General features: G+C 31.4%; 1 protein-coding gene across 2 annotated transcripts in view; it reads left to right on the top strand.

The window, feature by feature from the left end:
- The first annotated feature begins 3,719 nt into the window (after window positions 1-3,719).
- LOC143230687 (protein-L-isoaspartate(D-aspartate) O-methyltransferase-like) overlaps window positions 3,720-24,228 on the top strand; it is a 44,192-nt gene continuing 23,683 nt past the window's right edge. The window contains exons 1-5 of one of the 2 annotated variants that reach the window (XM_076464672.1): window positions 3,720-3,862; window positions 8,129-8,190; window positions 18,770-18,906; window positions 21,400-21,504; window positions 23,262-23,382. In XM_076464672.1, coding sequence (XP_076320787.1) covers window positions 3,831-3,862; window positions 8,129-8,190; window positions 18,770-18,906; window positions 21,400-21,504; window positions 23,262-23,382 — 457 coding nt within the window. In that variant the 5' untranslated portion in view covers window positions 3,720-3,830. Of the gene's footprint in view, window positions 3,863-6,270; window positions 6,413-8,128; window positions 8,191-18,769; window positions 18,907-21,399; window positions 21,505-23,261; window positions 23,383-24,228 lie in introns of those variants that run through there. The other variant, XM_076464674.1, reaches the window with a different exon arrangement.

Below are 24,228 nucleotides of genomic sequence, written 5' to 3'. Positions count from 1 at the left end.
CTTACCAAAGCATCCCACCTGGGGATGCGTTTTCCTTCCTCAGCGGGCCTTCCTTTTGGCCTTCGCATCCAGGCGCAATTAGATGAATTGAGTCTGTCCTTGGATAACATTGTAGAATCCACTGGTCAGCCCCCATCCCCCCATGGCTTATTACAGCCCCCAAATGTGACCTTTCTTTAAGTCATCTGCAAAAGGCAGATACTCCCGATTGGAAGTACTGTCTTTTATTTGCTGAACATCTTTCGAACAATCATTCCATTCCAATTCATACAGATGGTTCCAGATCAGGTAATTCTGTGGGCTCTGCCATGGTTTGTTGTGGTTCGGTGGTTGCTCGCAGAATCCCCTCTACAACTTCTGTATTCACTGCTGAACTGTACGCTATATCTCTTGCCCTGGATCATATTGAAGCTGAGCAGTACTCCGACTGCACTATTTATACTGACTCGCTTAGTTCTCTACTGGTCTTGGAATCGCTTTACGTTGGCTCACACACTGTTCTCGCTGATATTCAAAACCGACTGGCCCATTTCTCTTTAACATCTACTTCTATCCAGTTTTTCTGGATTCCAGACCACGTTGGTATTCGCGGGAATGAGCTTGCAGACACGGCAGCTAAATCTATCTGCTCTGGCACTATCACCACTGTGCCTATTCCGTACATGAACTATGGTCCTGTATTCAAGGCTCGGCTCCGTGCCAACTGGCAGTCCACTTGGATTGAGCAACGCGACAACAAGCTTTTTCAAATAAAACCCTATATTGAGCTTTGGCCGTCTAGCTTCCGTAAGGTTCGAAAGGAGGAAATTGTTCTAACTAGACTACGCATTGGTCATAGTTTTTTAACTCATCGTTTTCTTTTATCTGGAACTGATGCACCAGTGTGTAGTTTGTTTAACACTCAAATCACTGTAAGCCACATTTTACTTTCTTGCCATCGTTACGACTCTCAACGACGGCACTATTTTAAGCATGTTCTCTCCCAGGGTTTGTTCGTAACATTGAACAGTGTTATTGGTGATGGTGATACTGTCCACGTTAATAAAGTTTTTAGTTTTTTAATGGCCATTAATCTTTTAATCTAATTTAAGTGTTGGATATTTATTAATTACACCTTTTTAATTGTGGTTCCCTTTTCAAAATCTCAATCTCTCTAGTTCAATTTGAAATTGGAAAATGGCCAGAACATTAAATAACTCGACACCAGAACTGGAAAGGCCAACTTCAGGTGACTAACGCTGCTGTTTGAACTATCCGTTAGTCGTCCTGGCGAGTTGTTATTACAATTTTGCTGCATATCTTTTAACACTTTTATTACTTTACCTTTTGGTACTGGCCATAATGACACATAACCCGGAACGAGGACTGGAAAGACCAACTTCAGGTGACTGACGATGGTTCTTGTACTTACCTGTTAGTCTTCCTGGTGGGTTATGATCATTACCATTCTGCTACAGGAAGTCCTTTACAACTTTGTAGACTGGATGTCAACATTGGTTTTATGCCATTTTCTGTTTTTAATTGCTGTTTTATTTTTACATTTGTTTCCTTTTACGAATTTTACTACACTTACTTTACTTTTACCTCTTTACAGGACATTTGGCTAATTTTTATTACGATTTTGCTATTTGTCTTTCAACACATTGGTTTTATGTTGTTTTTTTCCTGTTTTTCAATGATATTTTGTTTTACCTTCATTTTCTTTTATGTATTTTACTACATTTAATTTATTTTTACCTTTTTACCAGACGTTTGGCGCAGATAGCCTTGCTGCTTTGTGCCATAAAGCACTAAATGAATCAATCAATCCCTTCTTATTCTTCTCTAGAATATCATCTTCACTGCTTCCCATAACAATTCACCCCATAAGTAAATCACACTGTAAAAAAATAAAATTGTTCTATAGCTCAGTCTCTTTTTCAGAATCCTAAATTTATATTTCCTCGGCCTATTACTTTCCTTATATAGCACAAAATAAAAAAATCAGAGGCCTTTATCCCATCGAATCAATAGATAATCCTACAAACTTTACTGAGATCACCTCTTTAATTATCTTTTTTTTTTTTCTCAATAAGAGATCTAAACCTACCTCTTCCAAATAATTCTTCCAACCTCAGAATCTTCCTAGTATCCATCCTTTTAATCCATTCCAATTCGTCAGTATCCTTTCTTAGACGAAGAGAGTGTAGTACAAATCTATATTATGCATTAACTCCCCCATTCGCAATATTTTAGAAATTTCTTTATTTTCTTCCAGATCATGATGAAACTTTGTAGAATGGATAGCAACTGCCTGTCGTGGAGACACGAGTGTATTTGTTTGTTTGTTTGGAAATTTCGCACAAAGCTACTCGAGGGCTATCTGTGCTAGCCGTCCCTAATTTAGCAGTGTAAGACTAGAGGGAAGGCAGCTAGTCATCACCACCTACCGCCAACTCTTAGGCTACTCTTTTACCATCGAATATTGGGATTTACCGTTACATTAAACGCCCCCACGGCTGAAATGGCGAGCATGTTAGGTGTGACAGGGATTCGAACCTGTGACCCTTAGATTACGAGATGAGCGTCTTAACCACCTGGCCATGCCGGAAAGACATGCAAGTACTTTCCCCCTGAGGTACTCAACTAGTAACAAGGACCTAACTTGTAAAGTGGACTTCTTCTATTTCACTCTCTCATTTCATCTATTCAACTTCACTTCAGTTTTATTAACTATTATATTCCCATGTGATTTTCTAACTAACATTTCGTATGGCACCTTATTTAAATTGTTTTGAAAATCTAAGTACACCAAACCCAAATCTTTCTTATCGATCAGACAACGTAACATCCTTGAATATAAAAACGTTTTCTTGTTTGTTGTTAAGCACGAAGTTACACCACAGGCTACGTATGCTCTGCTCATTGCATGTATCGAAACCTAATTTTACGCCCTCCGACTTACTACTGAAACATCGGACAGGAGAGAAAAACATATTACTATAGCAAAATTTTCTTGTTGTAAATTCATGTTGGCTATTATTGTTAGCACACATCAACCCAATAAACTATCTTTGCACTGCCCATTATAGGAAATTTCGGTTTGTTTGTCTGTTTTTGTTGTTTTTTTAATTTCGCGCAAAGCTACTCGAGGGCTATCGACGCTAGCCGTCCTTAATTTAGCAGTGTAAGACTAGAGGGAAGGCAGCTAGTCATCACCATCCATCTCCAACTCTTGGGCTACTCTTTTACCGACTAACAGTGGGAGTGACCGTCACATTATAACGCCCCCATGGCTGAAAAGGCGAGCATGTTTGGTGTGAGTGGGATGCGAACCCGCGACCCTCGAATTACGCGTCGCACGCCTTAACCCACCTGGCCATGCCTGGTCTAACTAACTCTGGATTTTAACAAATTCAAATCTGGAAACTTTCCGCTGTCCCACCAAGAGAATTCCATATTAAATCATATTTCGCGAAATGGTTTTGTAAATATTTGCTCATCATACTAGTTTGTTTGTTCTGTTTGCTCTGCCCACCACAGGTATCGAAACCCGGTTTCTAGCGTTCTAAGTCCAGAGATATGCTGCTGCGCCATTGGGGACTCTCATCAGAATATTTTATTTTTTCCACAACAGAATAAAAGTTTTAATATCCATACCAACCGTTTTGAGACACATGTTTACTTCAAGTGCGTTTCTTGTCAGCACGAAGAACTAAAACAAGTGATTTTCAAAGATAACCCTCATGCCCTTCAAAAATAGGAGTAATGCTAGCAACTCTGTATTTAATATCCTGCTGGCTGGCGCTCGTTAACAATGTTCAACAGCGGAAAGAAAAAATAACGTTGTTATGGCGTCTCCTTTGCCAACGACATCGGAACGGTAGATGCTTATTGTTTTTATATATTCATTAATTTTTATACATTTATTTAGCACCCAATATTTGTATAATCAGAGGGTGACGTCTAATTTATTAAGACGCTCAATAAATGGTATTACTTATCTTTTGTATTGGAAATTTTCAAAAATTTAAGATTTAAAATCCATTTAAGTAGACTTAGTAGTAGTGTTTAGTAGTCCAAATATTAATCATACAGCTAGAGAGTAGAATTAATACTTTACATTATCAGGTTCTACTGACAACATGCTGCTTGGATGACTTTAGAGACTGAATGACCACACACCAAGATCCCTTTCTTTCATGACACTGTTAAAGTTATTTCCATCCAAATACTACTTATAATTCAATTTATGATGATCCAGATGCATTATTATAATTAAAACCCATTTGCCATTTACTTGTCCAAATCAATAAATGATGTAAATTCTTTTGTAATAAGCAACATCCTTTTCATAGCAACCCCAAGATCTCAATATCATCTGTAAATATAAGTAATTTATTGACTATTCCTCCATCTACATCATTGATGTAACTCAAAATGAGCAAAGGTTCTAAAGACTGACCCCTAATGTACTCCACTTATGACATTAATTCAGTTTGACTGAACTTCATTTGTAACAACCTTCTCCATTCTTCTATCTAGCCACTCTTCTATTCAACTTGCTTATTCAACACACCTATAGAGACAGCTATTTAACAAAGCTTTTGTGGCATCTTGCCAAATGCTTTCTAAAAATCCAGGTACATCAAATCTACACCCTTACCCTCATCTACATAAGCAGTACACTTTTCAAAGAATATCAAAAGATTTCTAAGGCAAGATTTTCCCTCAGTGAAACCTTGTTGACTATCCAATAAAATTCTGAAAGTATCATTTAACAGACTTTCCAAATATTTTCCCACATCTAACGTAAGACTAATTGGTCTATAATTACTGTGACAATGTTTATCACCTCTTTTGAAAAGAGGAGTTACATTTTAATTCTCTGGTACCTGCCTACTATTAAAGGAATGACAAATAATAGTAGTAAGTGGCCAACATATCCAGTCTTTAAATTCCTTCAAATTCTTGGGGAGATATTATCTGACCCAGAAGATGTATCGTTTTTTTAAGTTTCCCAATGTTTTCTTAACCAGCTCAGAATTAATGCAGTCATCTTGTTTGATCTTGTTTCCATTTATCAACTGTTCAAGATATGTGATATATGCTTATATCCTTGTTAGTAAAAACTGAAGATAAAGCAAAATCTAATGATCCAATCATCTCATAATTATCAGATACCTGTCTTCTTTTATCATTCCTCAAGGGGCCTACCTCCATTCTAACATTACCCTTAATGTACTTAAATAAATCCTCGCTGTTAATTTTTACATTTTTAGTCAACCTTTTTTTCATACATTCTTCTTGATGTCCTAATATTCTGTTTCACCAACTTTCTTCATATTCTATAATCTTTTGAGTCTCCTGTCATACCAGTCAGTTTAAATTTCTTAAATATGTGATGCCTCTCTTTAATTTTATCTCTTAAATTTTGTGAGCCAATCCGAGTTTTTAATTGTAGCTACCCTTTTCTTTCTGTAATGAATATATAACTCAGCTGCCTAATTCACAACAGATAATTCTTGTTACATTTCTCCAAAATTTGGTTTTTGAAATTTATAACCAAAATATTATTATTCCTTATCTCCATATACAGCAAAACATTGAACCTAATAGAGCAATGATCACTTTCACCAAGATGTTTTCCAGTTTATACCCTCTCGATCATTTGTATATTTGAAGTTAACAAGAAATTTAAAATAGCATTGCTTCTGGTAGGTTCCTTGACTAATTGGTGAAGAAAGCCATTCTGTACAGTTTCTAAAAATATTTCTCCCTTATGGTTTTACACTAGCATTTCCCAGTCTGTGTCTTAAATTACCCATAATTATGACTTTGTTAACAACTAAAATCTTTACCTTGTTAAAATTTCTCGCTAATTTCATCAATATCGTTTGGTGGTCTGTAACAAATTTCCATTAAAAGCCTTTTTCCTTTATATCTACTAACCTCCTTGCTGTTTTCTTTATCCTCAACTTGAAGAAGCTCACATTTCACATATAAAGCCACTCCTTCACTTCTCTTTAATATTCTATCCCTATTAAAAAGCATGTAACCCTGTATTTGAAAGAAACTTCTGTTGTCAAAATTATATGTTTAACCATGTTTTAGTTATTCCCATTACATCAAAATCCTCCAATCCTACCAATGCTCTAAGGTTATCTATTTTATTTCTTATAATTCTAGTATTACAATAGTAACAGTTAAGCTTATCCATTTACTACTTCTATATTCATTTCCTGTGCTGAATTTTTCTTTGCCTTTTTTTTTTTTTTGCATTTAGTTTTTCCGAGGCCTCACCACCATCTGGTCATACTTTAAAACTTCCCTCGCAACTGAGTTTATGAAGTTGCTTATTTAAACACTTGCAATAGATTTATAGATGGAAGAATTTTGATAAACTTTACATAGATATGGAGTACTTGAAGCTGTAAGAATTTTGAATTTTTTGATGAATAAGGATACTTCTGTGCAAAATATTTCCTTAATTTAATAGTCTTAGTTGGTAGGTTATTCTATGAAAATGAGATTCAATTTTGAAAAGCTGGTTTTGGTTAAATGCTTTAGATATGAAAGTGGTCTAAAGAGAATACAAGATCTGAGGATGTGTTTCAAAATTTTGAATTTTAGGAGTTGGGAAGTTGTAATTTTGTATGAAATTTTATTAAGGCCTCATTTGAAGTACTGTATTTGGGTGTTTAAAATTAATGGACATTATTAAACCACTAATGGGATGTTTGTTGGACTGGGAAAAAGATAAAATTGGTAATGAAATCCTAAGTGTCAGAAAATAAGAAAGCACAGATCCAGGCTAGTTATTAAGAATAATTTTTTCTGTGTTATAGTTTTTAACTTCTACAGTGGCTAACCAGATTTTGAGGCGAGTTAGCAGTTTTAATTCCTTTATGATTCTCTTGAAAAATTTTATGAATTTGAGAGGTTAAGTTTGGACTTGTTTCTTTATGGGTGATCTTCCTGTTCAGAATGGTCTTCTTTTATTCAGTGTTGCATTTTTAAGTGAGACTAACTAGTAACATACTAACAGTATTACATATTTTGTCTTCCAAAAAAATCTGTATAGTAAAAAAAAACAACTATCACAATAGTAGAACATAAACTATAAAATATTGCAGTGTATTTATTTTACATGTAAGAATTATGAAACTATCTAATCTTACATTTTAATTTTTTGGCAATTCTTTCTTTGTAATTTATTGAATAATCTTCCAAGAATTTTAATTTATACCAACAACTCTTGAAGCTGTAATTGCTTAAGTACTGTTTCTTATACAAATCATTTCGAATTTCCGTCATAAACTTTTAAGATTACTATTGGCACAAACTGCATGTTTTTATTAGTTGTTGTTTTTTAACCCAGTATTTTATCAGCTATTTTCATGAATACTTTTGTAGTTATACCATCCCAGAGTATCATCAGTAAATAGTGTTTCAAAAACGAATGACAAAGAAAGATAAAAAGTCAGTGTTAGTGGGTTTTTTTAAAAGCAATAATTGGTTCATCTATCTTCATCTAAGAACTAATATTTCATTATATTATTTATGACCTGTAACAGAAACTATAAATATTTCTTAACCTACTTAGTCCATGTTTAACTAAGAATAGAAGAAAGTACCTCAATAAAACAATCAAATAAAAGAACTTTGTTTCATCACCATAACTGAGTTTTAAAGATGATATGAAGAAATTTAATCCTCTGGCTAATGTAGTTTTTCAACTTTCACTTAAAAGAGATGTTCAAGTAACTGATATTACAACAAAATCATTCTTGACCAAACCATGTTTAACTTTAGCAACAGTGGTAGTAAAAAAAATGAAAACTGCAACAGCCAAAAGATTGAATTCTTTTATACCCTCTTCAAAATTTAGTTACACCAATTACCTCTTTTCTTAATAATTTTTGTACTGACTTATAAAATTTACCTTATTTCATTAATTTGCTGAGAAAGGGAATCAAATTTATGTACTATCTCTCATAATTTCAACCATACTTTGAATAGTGATATTATTCATAATAAATAGCTTAAATAAATTTTTTGTAACTTGTGTAAAAAAGCAAAGATAAGAGCTATCATTAAGCCTTTGTCTTATATTAATTTTGATTTACAAACTTATTTTGATCTACAGACAACCAGAAGCATGGAAATCCAATTGCCAAAACAACACAGAGATGGTTATGAATCTGAAAAGTAAGTGAAAACTTCACCTTTGTGGTCATAGTTTTCTAGGGTTGATGCAGTGGATTTTCAGAGAAAAGCAAAATAATACACTTAAGGTTTTCTTGTGTATTAACTCATCATATCTTCCACAAAGTTAACTGATTATTTTACAAAAAAGTATGGTAGCATTATTCCTGATGCTTATTATTTTACAGGAAATATCAAAATTATAATCCCTGAAGGCTTCAATTTCTATCTTAACATTTTATTCACTCTTAATGTATTTAAAGAAATCATTACTGTTAATAGTTAAATTTTCAGCCACACTTTGATCATATACCATTTTCAACTTCTTAATGTCCTGTTTGATCAAATCTTTTTATCTTTTAATACTCAATCACAGTAATAAGTTTAAACTTCTTAAATGTATAATGACTTTCTTTAATTGTACCCCTAATGCTTCTTGTGAGCCAACATGGTTTTTACTTGTAGCCACTTTCATTATAAAGAATCAAGTCTATCTCAAATATTTATAAATTTATTTAAAAATTTACCACATCTGATTAGTACCTTCAATAAATTTAGTTGTTAATTCACAATAAATAGTTCTTGTTGTTTTCCATCAAAGTTTGCTTTATAGAAATTAATATTCCAAATCTCTAAGAGGAATAAAATATTGATTCAAATTCAACAATGATTAATTTCACCCAAATGCTTCCCATTTTCCACCATTTCTGTATTAGAAGTTAACAAGAAATCTGAAGTAGCATTGTTACTTGTACAGGGTGGCTCGTAAGTCCCTACCCATCCATATGTTATTATAAACAACTTTATAATACTAATGATGAGTTGAAGGCAGCTGTTACCGCAGCATTTTGGAACCATAATCCCTGTTATGTTGAGGAAAATGTCTCACAGAACATGGCATCGCATAATATTATGCAGCGAGAATGAGGGACAGCACACAGATACCCTGGATACATAAGATATATGGATGGGTAGGGACTTACTGGCCACTCTGTAGATTCCATGACAGATTGGTAAAGAAAACCATCATGAACTGCTTCTAAACATCTGTCTTTCTATTTTCTAAATTATAAAACTGAAATTAAATTTTCCCAGAATTATAACAATATTAACAACTGAAATCATAAACTTGTTGAGGTTATCAGTTTTCATATTGCTGTACATTGCTGAATTGGTGATTTAGCAGCTGTTTGTGACAGAGACATGATGTACAGGGATACTGAAACTATGGATTTTGTACACTAGTGGCTTTCCAAATGCAATATTTCAAACAGTGTAATTGGCAAAAGTATTTTATGCTTTCCATGAGCATAATATTGCATTCTGACCTCAGTCAGCTGATGTAGTCATTTCACAGACATATCTTAAAAACATAAAGTTTAATAACATGTTTATTTGTGTGTATATGTACATCAACCCTTTACCATTTAACCCTTTCACAATGGGTCACAGGCCAAAGGCCATGTCATCACGTTTTTTTGAAATACTATTTTATGAATTTATATCAGTAAATTTGATAACAAATTGTAGATTATAATTCAAACTTTATTATTATATAAATGAGTAAATTTCTTAATTTCAAAGTTAATATTAAAAGAACACACATAAAATGATTTTTGTTACTCACTTGGTATGCTGAATGCAGCACTGGTTAAAATTAGATGTTTTTGATGTCAAAATACTAAGTTTATAGTTTCATGCAAATTACAAACTCAAATTAGCAATATTGACATGCCAGACTATAAAATACGAACCTCGTATCTTTTATTTTGCTGAGATATGGCTTTTGTACTAAATCAAACTCAAAAACACAGTGGTCCCATTCAACTCTTTCTGTTTTTGGAGATGGTTACTTATATACACTTACTTCAATATATGATATGTAAATGACCAATAGACAGCTTCGAACATCCCCTTACTGGTTTTCTCAAATGTGTTAACTTGTTAAAAGGCTTCCATGTTCTTTCGATCCAAGTTTTCAAAGAGGTAGGTTGTGTCTTTAATCTGCTCAAATTTTTATATTTTATAAAATCTAAAAGAAACCTTAGTTACTAAGCTTAATAAATTATAGTGGAATTCTATGGTATTAGTGTAGTTATTTATGATTTTTTGATTATTCATCTATATATATATATAAAACATAAAAAAAATTCTTAGATGTCTTCCACATATGAAATTTTAAAAGTTTCAGCAACACGTCTAGCAGCAACTGAGTACAAGTGTCCTAGTGAGAAGAGATATTTGTTTCCTTTACTTTATTTATTGTTCTGTATTGTAAGTAAAATAAGTTTAATAATTTATTTCTAAATACTAGTAATCCTTATCCATATTTATAATGTATAATAATTGAGATGCAACTGTATATTATAAAATACTAGTCCACTAAAACACAGCCAGGACAGGATCACTTTGTAAAGACTAATTGTTAGTTTTGTTATTGGATGGCATAACATAAGTGCATGTGCACTGCATCAGTGCAAGTTATGTAGTATTAGCCAGACACAACTGAAAGGTCAATATTATAAAAATAATAAATATGTATAAATATATAATGTTATGAGACTTAAGCTACAAGACTAAACATTTATATTTTCATGTTATAATCTGTAGTCATTTTAGAACAAAAATAGCATAGTTTATATTTATTTCCTAATTTTTTTATGATGGTTACCAGGTTCATCAAATTGACAGACCCCAGATAGTTATGGTAAAGAAAATAACAGACATAATATAAAGCCTTACTGAAAACAAATCTTTTAAACTTATTTAGGAGGTTTTAGTGATTATACAAATAATATTTGAGAATTTTGGAATAACGAGTAGTTGTTAATCATAACAGAAAAATCACCGCATACTCGGACTAGTAATGAAACAGGCTTAATATTTTCATAAACAAATCATTTGTAAAAATACTTCTTTAAAATTCTGTTTTTTTATACAGAAAAACTTGTAATCATTACTAAAAGTCTACCAAATTTTATGAAAATATACATGCTACATCAAATATTATAGTATAAATACTTAATGTGTGCAACTGTGTTATGAACTTATGTATACTGTATGAGCCTGTTACAAAAGGGTTAATCACAATTTACTACCTTTCATGAAGATACAATTAATAAATTCAGAATTATAGTCAACATTGCTTCTCCAATACACTTTTCTCTCTATTTTTTTCATTTAATTTGTCCTAGCTATAACCACTGTCTAGGCTTGGTTTAAAGTTGCTGTTACAGCTTAGTTAATAGCCCTTGCAAATACACTTTATTTAAGTGCGTACTATTTGTTCCAAGAAACTTTTCTTTTACTATTAAACTAATTTCAAGGTTCAATCAGTCAAACTGCTCATTCTTGCATTTTAATTTAAGCTTAGCATTCAGTCCCAGTTTGGATTGTAACAGTTAGGCAATATTTTGAATTGGAAGCATTCAATCATAATTTCACAGATGGTAATTATTTGTATGATTAAAAGTGTATGGATCTGTTGTATATAAATTTTCAAAATACAGATATTGTAGGTTTTTAAGAATAACTAAAGTATTCAAGATAAATGTGTTCCATAAAAAGAAAATATAGTTATCTCACTATAAATGTTAGGAAAAAAATTAGAGACAGATAATACAATTTTAAAGTATTTAAGTTAACTTCTAAGATGGAAGACTGAGAGGATTTAGATAGAAAATCAACAAAGGCCGAAGAAAAAGGTAAAATTTTAAAAATTTTAAAAGTAACAGTAAGAATTTATTCAAATACATGAAAGATAATAAGGTTAAATGGAAATTGGGTCTATGAAGGATCCAGAAGATGAAGGGATGGTTGAGTTACTAAATTTTACTTTTTCTTCAGTTTTTCACTCTGAAAGATGTGTATAATATTCCACTTCCATATTAGTGGAAATATGATATAAATAAACTTAATATCAGCCACAACACTGTTAACCTGAATAACTATGAAGTTATAATGTTTTCACAGCAGGGTAAACCATTGAAATGTTTGGGTGTGTTGAATCAGCAAATCTATTGTCTGGCTCTTATGATTGCATTGAAAAAAAAGAGAATATATTGAATAAAATAATTAGCATTACAGCCCCCATTATTGTGGTAAGGTACTAATTAGTTGCCCAGCAGATGAATTCTACTAGTATGAAGGGTCCCAACAAGCTGTCTAAAATAACTAATATAACTCCCAACCACAATTTAAGTCTATTGTAATTACTAATTATCATACTCTAAACAAGCCAGTATACGAGGTCTGTTCAAAAAATACGCGGACTGACGTCATAAAACAAAATGTACTTTATTTAGAAGTTACAGGTCTGGGACCCCTTCAAATTCTCTCCTCCCCAATGCACACACTTATCCCAACGGTGTTTCCACTTGTTGAAACAGTCCTGGTACGCTTCTTTTGTAATGTCCTCCAGCTCCTTCGTCGCATTTGCCTTAATCTCAGGAATCGTCTCAAATGTTCTTCCTTTCAAGGGTCTTTTGAGTTTGGGGAACAAGAAAAAATCGCAAGGAGCAAGGTCAGGTGAGTAGGGGGGGGTGGGGAAGAACAGTGATCGAGTGTTTGGTCAAAAACTCACGCATTCTGAGGGCTGAATTTCACAGCAATGAGGTGCATCTTTAATTTTTCGGTCAAAATCTCGTAACAAGATCCAACTGATATCCCACACTCTTCAGCAAGCTCCCTGACAGTCAGACGTCGATTTGCCCGCACCAGGGTGTTGATTTTGTCGACGTGTGGGTTGTCAGTTGACGTGGAAGGACGTCCAGGACACTCATCATCTTCAATGGACTGTCAACCATCCTTAAAACGTTCATGCCACTTGAAACATGCCGTACGCTTCATAGCAACATCACTGTAAGCCATGTTAAGCATAGCAAAAGTTTCAGTCGCAGATATTCCAAGTTTAACACACAATTTCACAGCAAGTCGTTGCTCCTTCAAGTCATTCATTCTGAAATCCGCCAAACAAAAAAAATCGCACTTCACTTAAAACTGCGTAGCTAATACACAAATGAAGATATCTGCAATCAGGAAATGGCGTCGTAATCAGCTGATCTGTGCGAACCTAGCGACACCAAGCGGATTCCCCTGGAACCAACTGGAGCCACGCAATTCAAACAGTCCGCGTATTTTTTGAACAGCCCTTGTATGTGGTAAGGTGTTCATTTTTAGTAAACTTTCTTTATGTTTATTTAACACATTCTTATATTTATTACAGAATATTTTAATAATTTTATTTAAAGTTTTTCATTATCTCCATTAAATATTAATATTTGTATCAATATTTCAACATTAATAATAAAATTTATTATTAATAACTGTGAATAACTGTGAAGTTATAATGTTTTCACAGCAGGGTAAACCATATACTGGAAAAACAAAATATTTTCTTTTATCAAATTATTTATATTGATATCATTATCAGTTATTTTAATTTCTAAACCTAAATAATGTGCCTCTGTAATAGATACTGAAATACTTTTAATTTCTGATTCTGCTGGATAAATAGTGTTAATGACATTATTTATTTCAGGACTGTTTATACTAATTAAATCATCTATGTACTTGTAATTTACAGCAGAAATATCTGGGTTTATATGATTTTTGTTAAATCTGTTCTCTTAAAAGTAAAGATATAAATTTGGAATACAAGTAGAATAGTTAGCTCTTATTTGAACTCATTTGTTTAAAACCTGGTTATTAAAAATATATTAAAAATATTAATTATTATAAATCCAGAAACTTAATATATCTTTTATGTTTTTGGAGCTAAATTTTCTTTCTTCCAGTTCTATGAAAGGATAACAGAACAATTCTGTTGATGAATTTATAACAAAAATTAAATATTTTAATGGAATTGTTGTGTGCAGTGTGGTGAAATCAAATGTGTGAATATTATTTACTTGTTTACAATTTCTCAGATATTCTAAAATGAGTTGATTATTTTTTATTATCCAAAAAGTATGTTTTTTATTATTAACACTTATATTTTTGATTTTATCAAATAAAATATTAAGTAATTTATTTAGTAAAATGGCCATTTGTTTAATAATTGTTCTTATTGAACTAGAAATAAATCTAAATGTAATCAGATATTTATGGGGTTTGAGAATATCATATAGGAAAGGTAAATCTACATAACAATTTGGTTAGGATAAAGTTTTGTATAAGCTTTAATGAAATCATTAATTAGTGTATCTTGAGATTGGTTAACAAGTTTAAATGTTTCTGTATTATTGATTTCTTTTGTCATAATTAATGGATAAAACCATTTACAAATTATACCAAAATTACAATTAGCCTTATCAATGGGAAGTATAACATATTTTTCTTGCAATTCTTGAATCTTATTTTTTAACTGATGAAAAGATAAGTCTGTGTAATATTTCTTTAATTTTATACAGGGTAATTTAACATTTTTAAGAACATGAAACTTCCATTCCAGAAACCATCAAGGTGGATAAGATGTAATATAATGAAGTTTCAAAATTTATTGATCAGTATTGTTTTAAATAGATTTTAGAACATTTTGCTTATTACATTTTCATGGCTATTCTGTATATAGATCGTTTTTTACATATTTCACATAATAGCCTATGTTTTGTAATTTCCAAGATACCAGTAACAGTATGTTTAGGAAAAGTATCAATAAATAAGCTATTTTTACATTCACAAGGTAAGTTATTAACTTTGCAAATAAATTAATTAAAAACTTTTATAATTATATAATAGTGGGCCAATTGAAATATTTTATTTATAAATAACAGTATGCTTTAAGTTTTTACCAGGAAAAATACTATTTTTTATAAATTGATGAATAATTTTAGGACTCTGCAAGTCATTGAATACTTTGTTTAAAATTAATTACCAAATATGAAGGTTTGATTTGTAGTTTCTCTTTTTCAAAATTTGATAAATCATTGAATTTTAATTGATATTTTGTAATATCTACAAGTAAGTGCTTTGCATAATCATTTTGAAAATCATAATTTTTTATTACATGAATTAATGCTCTGATTTTAAGAAGATTAAATTGATAAATATTTTTGAAAAATAATTTACGTACACTAATACTAAAATACTAAATTGCTAAATTTTTTTAAAAAATCAACCCATTTTAATTTATTTTTTGTTTCTGATTTTCTTACTTTTATGAAAAAGTTATCTGTAAAGGAAAAATAAGCACTACAGTAATCATTACTCCAATTCAAACCAATAGAGTTATTAACATCATGGTTTAATCCATAAGGATATAATGTTCTTAGTTTCAAAGTGTAGAAGCTCACTCCTGGAAGTCTATTGTTATATTTATTAACAATTTTTTCTAATACAGTTATCTTACCATAGGTGAAAGGGTAATAGTCTCTAACCTCTGCAAGTTCAAGCAATTACTTTGGCTAATAATGCCCAATGTTAAAGAGTAAAAAACGTTTCATTATACGCTTAGATCACAAACTTATGGCTTCTCATAACTGGAGTTTAGGCAAATACATAACACCATGACAACCAAGAGTTGTCAATAGTGATTATCTCATAATGATAAAACTACACTTGTATTGCAGTTACAAGGCTCAAATTAGTGCTGTTTTGTTCAAAAGTATTTTGACTTTCCTATATTTAAAAAATATAGATAAAATTGAATAAATTCCAAATCTGAATTTCTTTGTATGTGGAAGAATGATTACTAATTCGTTTTTCATAATTTGTTTAATTCGATGGAGCAGTGTTTGCCCTTGGGGTTGATTGCATCCATCCAAGTATTATAGAGTGAAAAGAAGTTAAGAAATGCATATGTAAGCCCTTACTAAACTGTTTTATTATTAGTAGATATGTACCAGAAGAATGGAAGCTGACTAATGTTATACCTATTTTTAAGAAAAAAATATAAGTATTGTCCAAATAATTATGAGACAATTTATGTTATTTCTTAGTGATAAAACTTTTGAAGAAGATATTTAAAAATGATTTACAAAGTCGCAGCAAAGTTTACAATTACACACAGAGAAAATCTTGTTCCATGGTTCTCAAGGATGTTGCTACTAATTTTAATGAGGGTAAAGGTGTGGATTTATTATACCTTAGATTTTTGGAAGGCTTTTGACAAAGTATAACATAAAAGAATAGTAAAGAAAATTATTTTTGAATGTGGACGATAAGTTAGCCCAGTGGATTAAAAGGTGATTAGAAGAAAGGAAACAATGAGCTGTAACAAATGGAGTTCAATAAACTGGGTTGGAGTTGCAAGTGGAATATACCAGGATACTGTGCTGGGATCTTTATTCTTTTTAATATACATTAGTGATATTGATAAGGGAATGGTCAACAAATTTACAAGTTGATAGTAATGAAAAAGCTGCTATGTTACAGAGTGAAGTAGAAAATAGATGGCAGATGACATTTAATTATGCTAAGAACAAGGTAATGCATATTGACTACCTTAATTTAAACTGTAATTGTCGGTTTGATGTAAATCAACTTAATGTGTAATGGAAGAAAAGGATTTTGATGTTTTAGTTAACCAGTCTCTTATGCACCACTCAAGCAGTTTATTGCTGCCAGTAGAAAAACAAATAGGATTTTTTGGATTGATCTACAGAAACTTTTAATGTAAGCCAAAGAAGGTTATTTCTTTGTGCAGCTTTTTGGTTAAGCCTCATTTATAGTATTTTCAGTCTTGTGCTCCATACTTTAAGAAGAATATTAAATTGTTGGAGAGGTTTTCAAAAGATACACCCCCTGCATAAAAAGTAATTAGGCCACCTAAATTTAGTTACCTGTTATTGAAGTTAAGGTTTTGACCTTCTTTTGGCTTTTGTTTCACTGCAGTTATGGGGACATACTTATGTTACTGAAAGGAAGGCTGCTATGTGTGGGTCACTGGCTTTTCATACCCCCACTAACCTCAGGGAGCCAGCCGATACCTGGGTTGTGAAAACACTCATATGAAGATATGAAGGTATTCAGGATCTTCTACTCAAGGGTATTATAGTTCAAACTCTGCTCAATTTCTGTTCCTGTGTTTTTGTAGTTCCCAAGGTGACCAGGGATTGTCATCCAATTATTGCTTTCTCCAATTTGAACCACTATATGGAAGTTCCTCATTCCACCAAGGAGTCTTTCTTTTTGATGGGTTTGTACTTCAGATATGTGGATAATGAAGTTCAATGTGCCAGATGATTACCTTCATATACCCATTTCTCTTGCATCCCACTGTTATCTTTGCTTTGTTCATAGGATTCATAAGTATTGATTCATCGTCTCTCTTTTGAGCTATTTATAGCTTCCTATGGCTTTTATCAGGTATTCACAGTATTTACTTGACTTTTTTGTTCACAGAGGCTTTCTTACCATAATTACATGGATGATTGGTTACCTCTCGCTCCTTTGCTTTTGGCCTCATCTATAAACATGCAGTTTCTTCTCTAGGAAGCTGTAGAGGTGGTCAAGGTGAAGTATGTTCTCACAACAAATAAATGTATACCTCATTTATCTTGAGGTATTCTTCAATTCACCTCCTCCCATCTCAGTCAGGCCCAGCTTTCTTCCCTTTGTCTGCTTCCCATGAAGCTTATGCTTCAGAAGGTACAATTCTTACCCTTTCTTCTTATGTAAGAAGTTCTTTCTCTTTTGTGGATTTGAACTTTCTTGGAGGCTCTTATTCCCCTCCACCATGCCCACATATGATCCTCTTTCCAGCCCCCACATGGATGTCAGTACCCAGCAGCTAGGTTTTAGACTGTAGTTGACTTACCAACAGCATGATTCTCATCCTATCCCCATGTGTATGTTGGTTCCCAGCAGCATGGGTTCTATATGTAGTTGACTTGCTATACCTGGTCTGTCATGCCTTAGCCACTCTACACCTCAGACCATATCCTTGCCATTTCACGCACTTCTATAATTTCTGGGATTGAATTTTCTAAATATTACATGATCTGGATCACTTTTCAACCATATTTCTCTTTCAATTGGATGTATTCCTCTGTTTTCTGCCCATATATATATGTGACAGCTTTCTACAATGGGCAAAAAATATATCTAGTTCATATGTAGTGTGGTCTCTCATTTTATAGAATGTCCTTCAGACACTTTTATAGAGTGCTTCTTCCTTTCCCTGACACTGGTCCTTGCACCTATTCAATGTGGTATTTTAGCCATTTATGTGAGAAGAGGTATTGTACTGTATTTGGAAGTTATAATTTTCCTATAATGAAAATGTATTTCTGAATGGTACTTAACTCTTCTCACACGTCTTCTTCTTACCCTTCCTCCCAGTGAAAACCAGTAATTCCATTTTCTGACAAAACTGTAATTGGTAGTCAGGTAGAAATGAATAGAGGGAATTATATGCATAATGAATGTAACACTGTTATTGGTAGAGGGCTGTCATATAAGGGATGCATTGGAATTATTTAATTCCAATAGAGGGGAGAAAAAAGGCCTATGTTATGTGTTAAAAATTTGTTTGCATATAGAAGGCAGCACTTAGTGAGAATAGCTATTTGTGTGAGAAGAGGTAAGTACCAATCAGAAATACTTTTTTGTACAGGAAGATTATAGCTTTCTTTATTTTCAGGTCATTGTATAATACAGAGTGATAAAGTTGAACAGGTCATGAAAGCAGTAGACAGAGGAAACTACTGTAAACATAATCCCTACAATGATTCTCCACAAGGGATTGGCTATGCTGCCACAATCAGTGCTCCCTATATGGTGAGTAATGGAGGCTAATGAAAAGAGGCAACCAGTTGTTTTCAAACAGCTGAATAAGGTTGTAATTCATGGAAAGTTCATTGTGTTATTCATTATCAAAATACCTTGATGTTATCACAGGACTTGTTTAAACTGCATTAATATTTTTAGGGATTGACCATAGATAAACAAATATTTTTGTCCTAGTGTATTTAAGAATAATTTGATAATACCAAGTGCAGAGTAATTATATGCATATTGTTAGCTGCAAATATGTAAATACCACCACTAGAAATGGTTATAAGAGAGCAACCATATTAATTTTTGGAGATGCAATAAGTAATGAATTTAATGCAAAAGACTAATTCTTATGTTTTGAAACGTTTGAAACATGTAGTCTCTTTCTCTTTTTTTTTAATATGCACTATATACACATTAGTCATATTTAGCTTTAACTCTTTTGTGATGGTTGCGACTATAGCCCAAAACTCATGTCATCTTGTTTGAGAACTAGCATTCAAAATTTTATTAAACTACTATTTTATAAATTTATGTCAATAATTTTGGAATCAAATTCTAGATTATAATTTAAACTTTAATATTGTGCATGAGTTAATTTCATAATTTAAAAGTAAATATATTAAAAGAACCCACCTAAATATAGATTTTAGTGAGTCACATGGTATGTTAATGCAGCACAGGTTAAAATTAGATATTTGTGATGTCAAAATACTAAGTCTATAGTTTTGTACAAATTAGGAACTCAATTCACCAATATTGACAAGCAAGAATATAAAATAAGAGCCTTATTTCTTTTTATTTTGCTGAAATTTGGCATATGTACTGAATCAAACACAATGGGCCCCATTCACCTTTTCCATTTTTAGAAATGGTCCCTTATATACTTTTATTATAATGTAGGACATGTGAATAACATATTAGCAGATCAGAATGTTCCCTAGTGGTTTTCTCAGCCATTTTAAACTATGAAAAGGTTACTACATTTTTGATTCAAGATTTCAAGGCGGTAGGTTGTGCTTTTAGTCTGCTCGAAGTTTCATATTTTTTTTAAACTTAAGTACAGCTTAGTTACTAAGCTTAATAAATTACAGCTGGATTCTTTGGTATCAGTATACTTATTTGTGAATTTTGGTTATTTAACTGTTTGATATCTTTCACATGTGACATTTTAAAAGGTTTAGCAACCTATATCCAGCAGTAACCGAGTTCAAAGGCCATGTCTAGAAGAGATAATTACTTACTTTACTTCATTATTTATTGTTCTATATTTTAAGAAAAATAAGTTTCATAATTATTTCTAAATAGTAATAATCTAATACATATATAATGTATAATAATTTAAATGTTACTATATAATACAAAATACTAGTCCAGTAAAACACAGCCAAGACCAGGTCAGTTTTATATTTTTGGATACAGTTACATATGTGCACTTCCACTTCATCAGTGCAAGTTATGTAATGTTAGCTAGGCACAAATAGAAGGTGAATATAATAAAAAATAATAAATATATAACATTATGAAACTTAAGCTACTTAGGCTAAACATTTGTATTTTCATGTTATAATATGTTGTCATTCTAGCATGAAAAAAAAATGTATATTTCCAATTCTTTATGGTGGTTACGAGGTCAGCTGGTTGATAGTCCCCACATAGGATATAGAAAGTAATGTAAAATATAAAGTCTTAATGAAAACAAATGTTTAAAATGTATTTAGGATGTTTTAGAGATTAGACAAATAATATTTTGAGATTTTGGGGATGAAGAATAGTCCTTTAACCACAATATGAAATTGCTTTGCACTCAGACTAGTAACCAAACAGACTGAATATTTTCACAAACAACTCTTTAGTAAAATTATTTCATTAAAAAAATCTGATTTTATGTATACAACAAGCATGTAATCTTTATAAAGAGTCTGCCAAATTTTGTGAAGTTACACATACTGTATCAAATGTTATACGGTAAATGCTTAATGTGTACAAATGTGTATATGAATTAGTGTATAATATACCAAGCCCATTGCCAAAGGGTTAATAGGTAGAAAAGTTAAAAAAAAAAACTGAACAACTTTGTTTTGGATAAGTTCTTCCAGAAAAAAAAATCATTACTCTGTACTTTCTTTTATTTGTACATCATTTGTAGAAGATGGCAATACAGCTGACACTGCCTTATAAAACTTTTAAAAGTTGGTGACAACTACATGGCTTAAGTCTTTGAAAAAGTTAAAACAATTTGAGCTGTGAATAAAAAGATAAAAGACAACTGCTGAATTTAGGTAGTAAGTGCTTTTTTGATGACTTAGAATTTTAGAAGAAAAATTGAATGAAAGAGAGGTTTTACTGATGAGATTGTTAATTTTTATGTTTTAATTGATTTTGAGATTTATTACCTAAAACTTGGTTACAGGCTTCTGTGTATATGTGTATATATACTTTCTAACTTCTTATTTTCAGTAATAACTTGGTGGTAATGACTTTTTTTTTTTTCAGCATGCTTATGCCTTAGATTTGCTCAAAAGACATCTCTGTGATGGTGCAAAAGCATTGGATATAGGTTCAGGAAGTGGTTACCTTACAGCTTGTATGGCTTTGATGGTAAAAAAAAGCAACATTTTACAGGGTAGACTTTGAGTATTTTGTAAACACGAGAGCATACATAAATTAAACGTTAGTAAACAAATTTTTAGAATTTCATTTTCAAGAGATAATAAGAGATCACTAGGGCTATCCCATTTTCTTTTGCTAATCAACTACAAATGACATAAATTTAGCCTGTATCCACTCCAACCTCTTAAACCAATCATCCAATCTCATGTTAAACTCCTTTAATGTTCCAATTTCTGCTGCAACATAGTCCAACAATCTTTAACTAAAACTGTCTCTGAGTTTTATTAAAATATAATCTAGACTATATTACAGTTTTATGTCCATGTGACAGTCTGTCCAAATCTGAAGTTCTCTTGCCATCTCTTCTCGGAGCTCATACAAACAATTCAATATTTTTTTTAGAAAAACATATATCTAGTCTTATGGAATGAACTAATTTTAAGCATTTTTTACACCTTAAATGCATTTTCAGATACATTTGGAAAGAACTATGCTTCTTTATGTGTGATAACCTTCACAGTCATCTGCTTCTTTAACTGTTCTGATCAGAACTTGTTTTTAACTGATTTTTCAGTGTCTTTAAGCACTTTTACTAAGCCCTTTTAGTTAATCTTTCCAAGTCTTTTGTTTAGGACACATATGACTGACTGCTTGATAATGAAATACACAAATTAAATGCTGCTGTACATCTTAGTGTAACTTGTATAGTTTGTTTTTGTCTAGTCTCAGTGTACTATATGTCTAAAAACAATTATAAGGTTTTTACAATCAGCAAAACTTAGTGTTTTAGTCACTTAAAGGTATATTTTGTATGGAAGAAGATTTTTTCAACCCATGATTTTACATTATGTGGAACGTTTTCAAAATGCCCAGCTTCATGCAATGTTAAAATGTTGAAATCTGCTACAAAATATATATCTGGAAATAATGTCTCTAATTTGTAGTGCATTAGAATATTTTATAGTCAAGTGGCATGTTGTGGCTCATCCATCTCTTAATGGCATTTACTTTGTATCAGTCTTCTTTTGTGTATTCATTGGACTACAAGATAGTCTAACATAAGAAAATTATGAAATTAAAATTTATAATACATTTTCTCTTACCATAGTGCAAACAAAAGCTCAGTTTTCACAAATTTACAAATAAACTATGAAGTATTGTTTAATCAAGAGAGATAGAACTGAAGTAAATTAAGAGTATAAAGAAATCTGCTCTTTTCATCTTATCAACAAGTTGAGTGCAAATAATTTCTGAAGGTTTAACTAGTAAGTATATTTGTATAAAATGCAAAGATTATAGTGTACTTTTTCACTTGTGTTCTTTATTTTCTATTAAAAGAATACCATAGATAAAAGGTATTTTTCATTGAATCTTTGTTGTCAAAGGTATGTAAATAAATACAACTTTATCATTTGCTCAGAAATATGCACTTTTATTTGTGCATTTATACCACATAATACCTTTACTGTGCTAATAATCACTTAAAGAATATACATTTTCTACCATCAAAATTTGTCTATAGAAAAGTACTTTTGTTAACTAAAAAATAACATAGATTAACAATTTTGTAGGTGTTTAATTTTTGATAAATATTAATTTTATTGCTACGTTATAAACAGTTTTTGAGTGTGTGTGTGTTTTTTTTAATGAGAAATTTAGAACTTAAAACAATTAGTTTTGATACTTGTAATGACAAATTATTTTTTATTGAGCATTCAGTAGACCTTGAAAAACTTATGCTTTAGGTGGGGAAGAATGGTTTAGCTGTTGGAATTGACCATATTGATGAGCTAGTGAACTTGTCCATTGCCAACATTAAAAAAGATCAACCTGGTTTAATTGAATCTGGAAATATCAAATTGATTGGTAAGTGTATATTAAATTTTGTACTGCAGAAATTTATGTAGTTTTTAATAAAGTGAAAAACAAGCTATTTTAAAGATAAATAATTTTAAAATATTTTTAGCATTTTAGAATATTTGGAGGAGTAGCTTCACATCAACATACTTGTGTTCATTTCTTGTTCTCGTTTGTTACTTTATAAGTATCCAGTCATTTTTACGAAACATAAGTTATTAATGCATACTGAACATTTTTGTAATTAAATCATAATTCATGAAATAAATACACATGATAAAAATACAAACAGTACATCCTGTTTGTGCATTTTTTTACATTTTGAAGTTTATAGTCTGGATATTTAAGAAGCTACTTTACCAATTCTTAACATTAATGTTTGCCCACTTGCTCAGGATAAAAGAATGTTTGATGTATGCAAGTAGTTCAAAATTCCTATTTGTCTTACTGAGCAAATGAAAAGAGATTAAGCATTATTCAGCTGAGTTTTTACTTGTTCATTAATGTTAAATTTTTTTAATGAAATAAAATAGCAGTAAAAAATAAAATTTCTCTTACAGTATTATTTTTTGTTTTAATCTGCTTATGTGTTACTCTGTCTATGATTTGATAAAAATGAAATAGAAACCATATAATCCAAGAGCTTTCGAAAGGTGGACCTTTCATCTTTAGGGGCAAAATTTTATTAACCTTCATATTTAATACCACAGAAACTCAGTGAAAGTGTTTGAGTTCAGAAAACATTTAATACCTTGTGTGTGTCCCTGTTACTTTAATAACTGCAGACATTCTTTCAAACATTGTTACAATATATTTAATCAAAGTGTCCTTTGGAATTTTACTCTAGTTGTTTTT

This window comes from Tachypleus tridentatus, chromosome 10, assembly GCF_004210375.1.
Source record: "Tachypleus tridentatus isolate NWPU-2018 chromosome 10, ASM421037v1, whole genome shotgun sequence".
Lineage (NCBI taxonomy): Eukaryota > Metazoa > Arthropoda > Merostomata > Xiphosura > Limulidae > Tachypleus > Tachypleus tridentatus.
The sequence above is the reverse complement of the archived record's forward strand: the minus strand, read 5'-3'. Positions and strand labels throughout refer to the sequence as shown.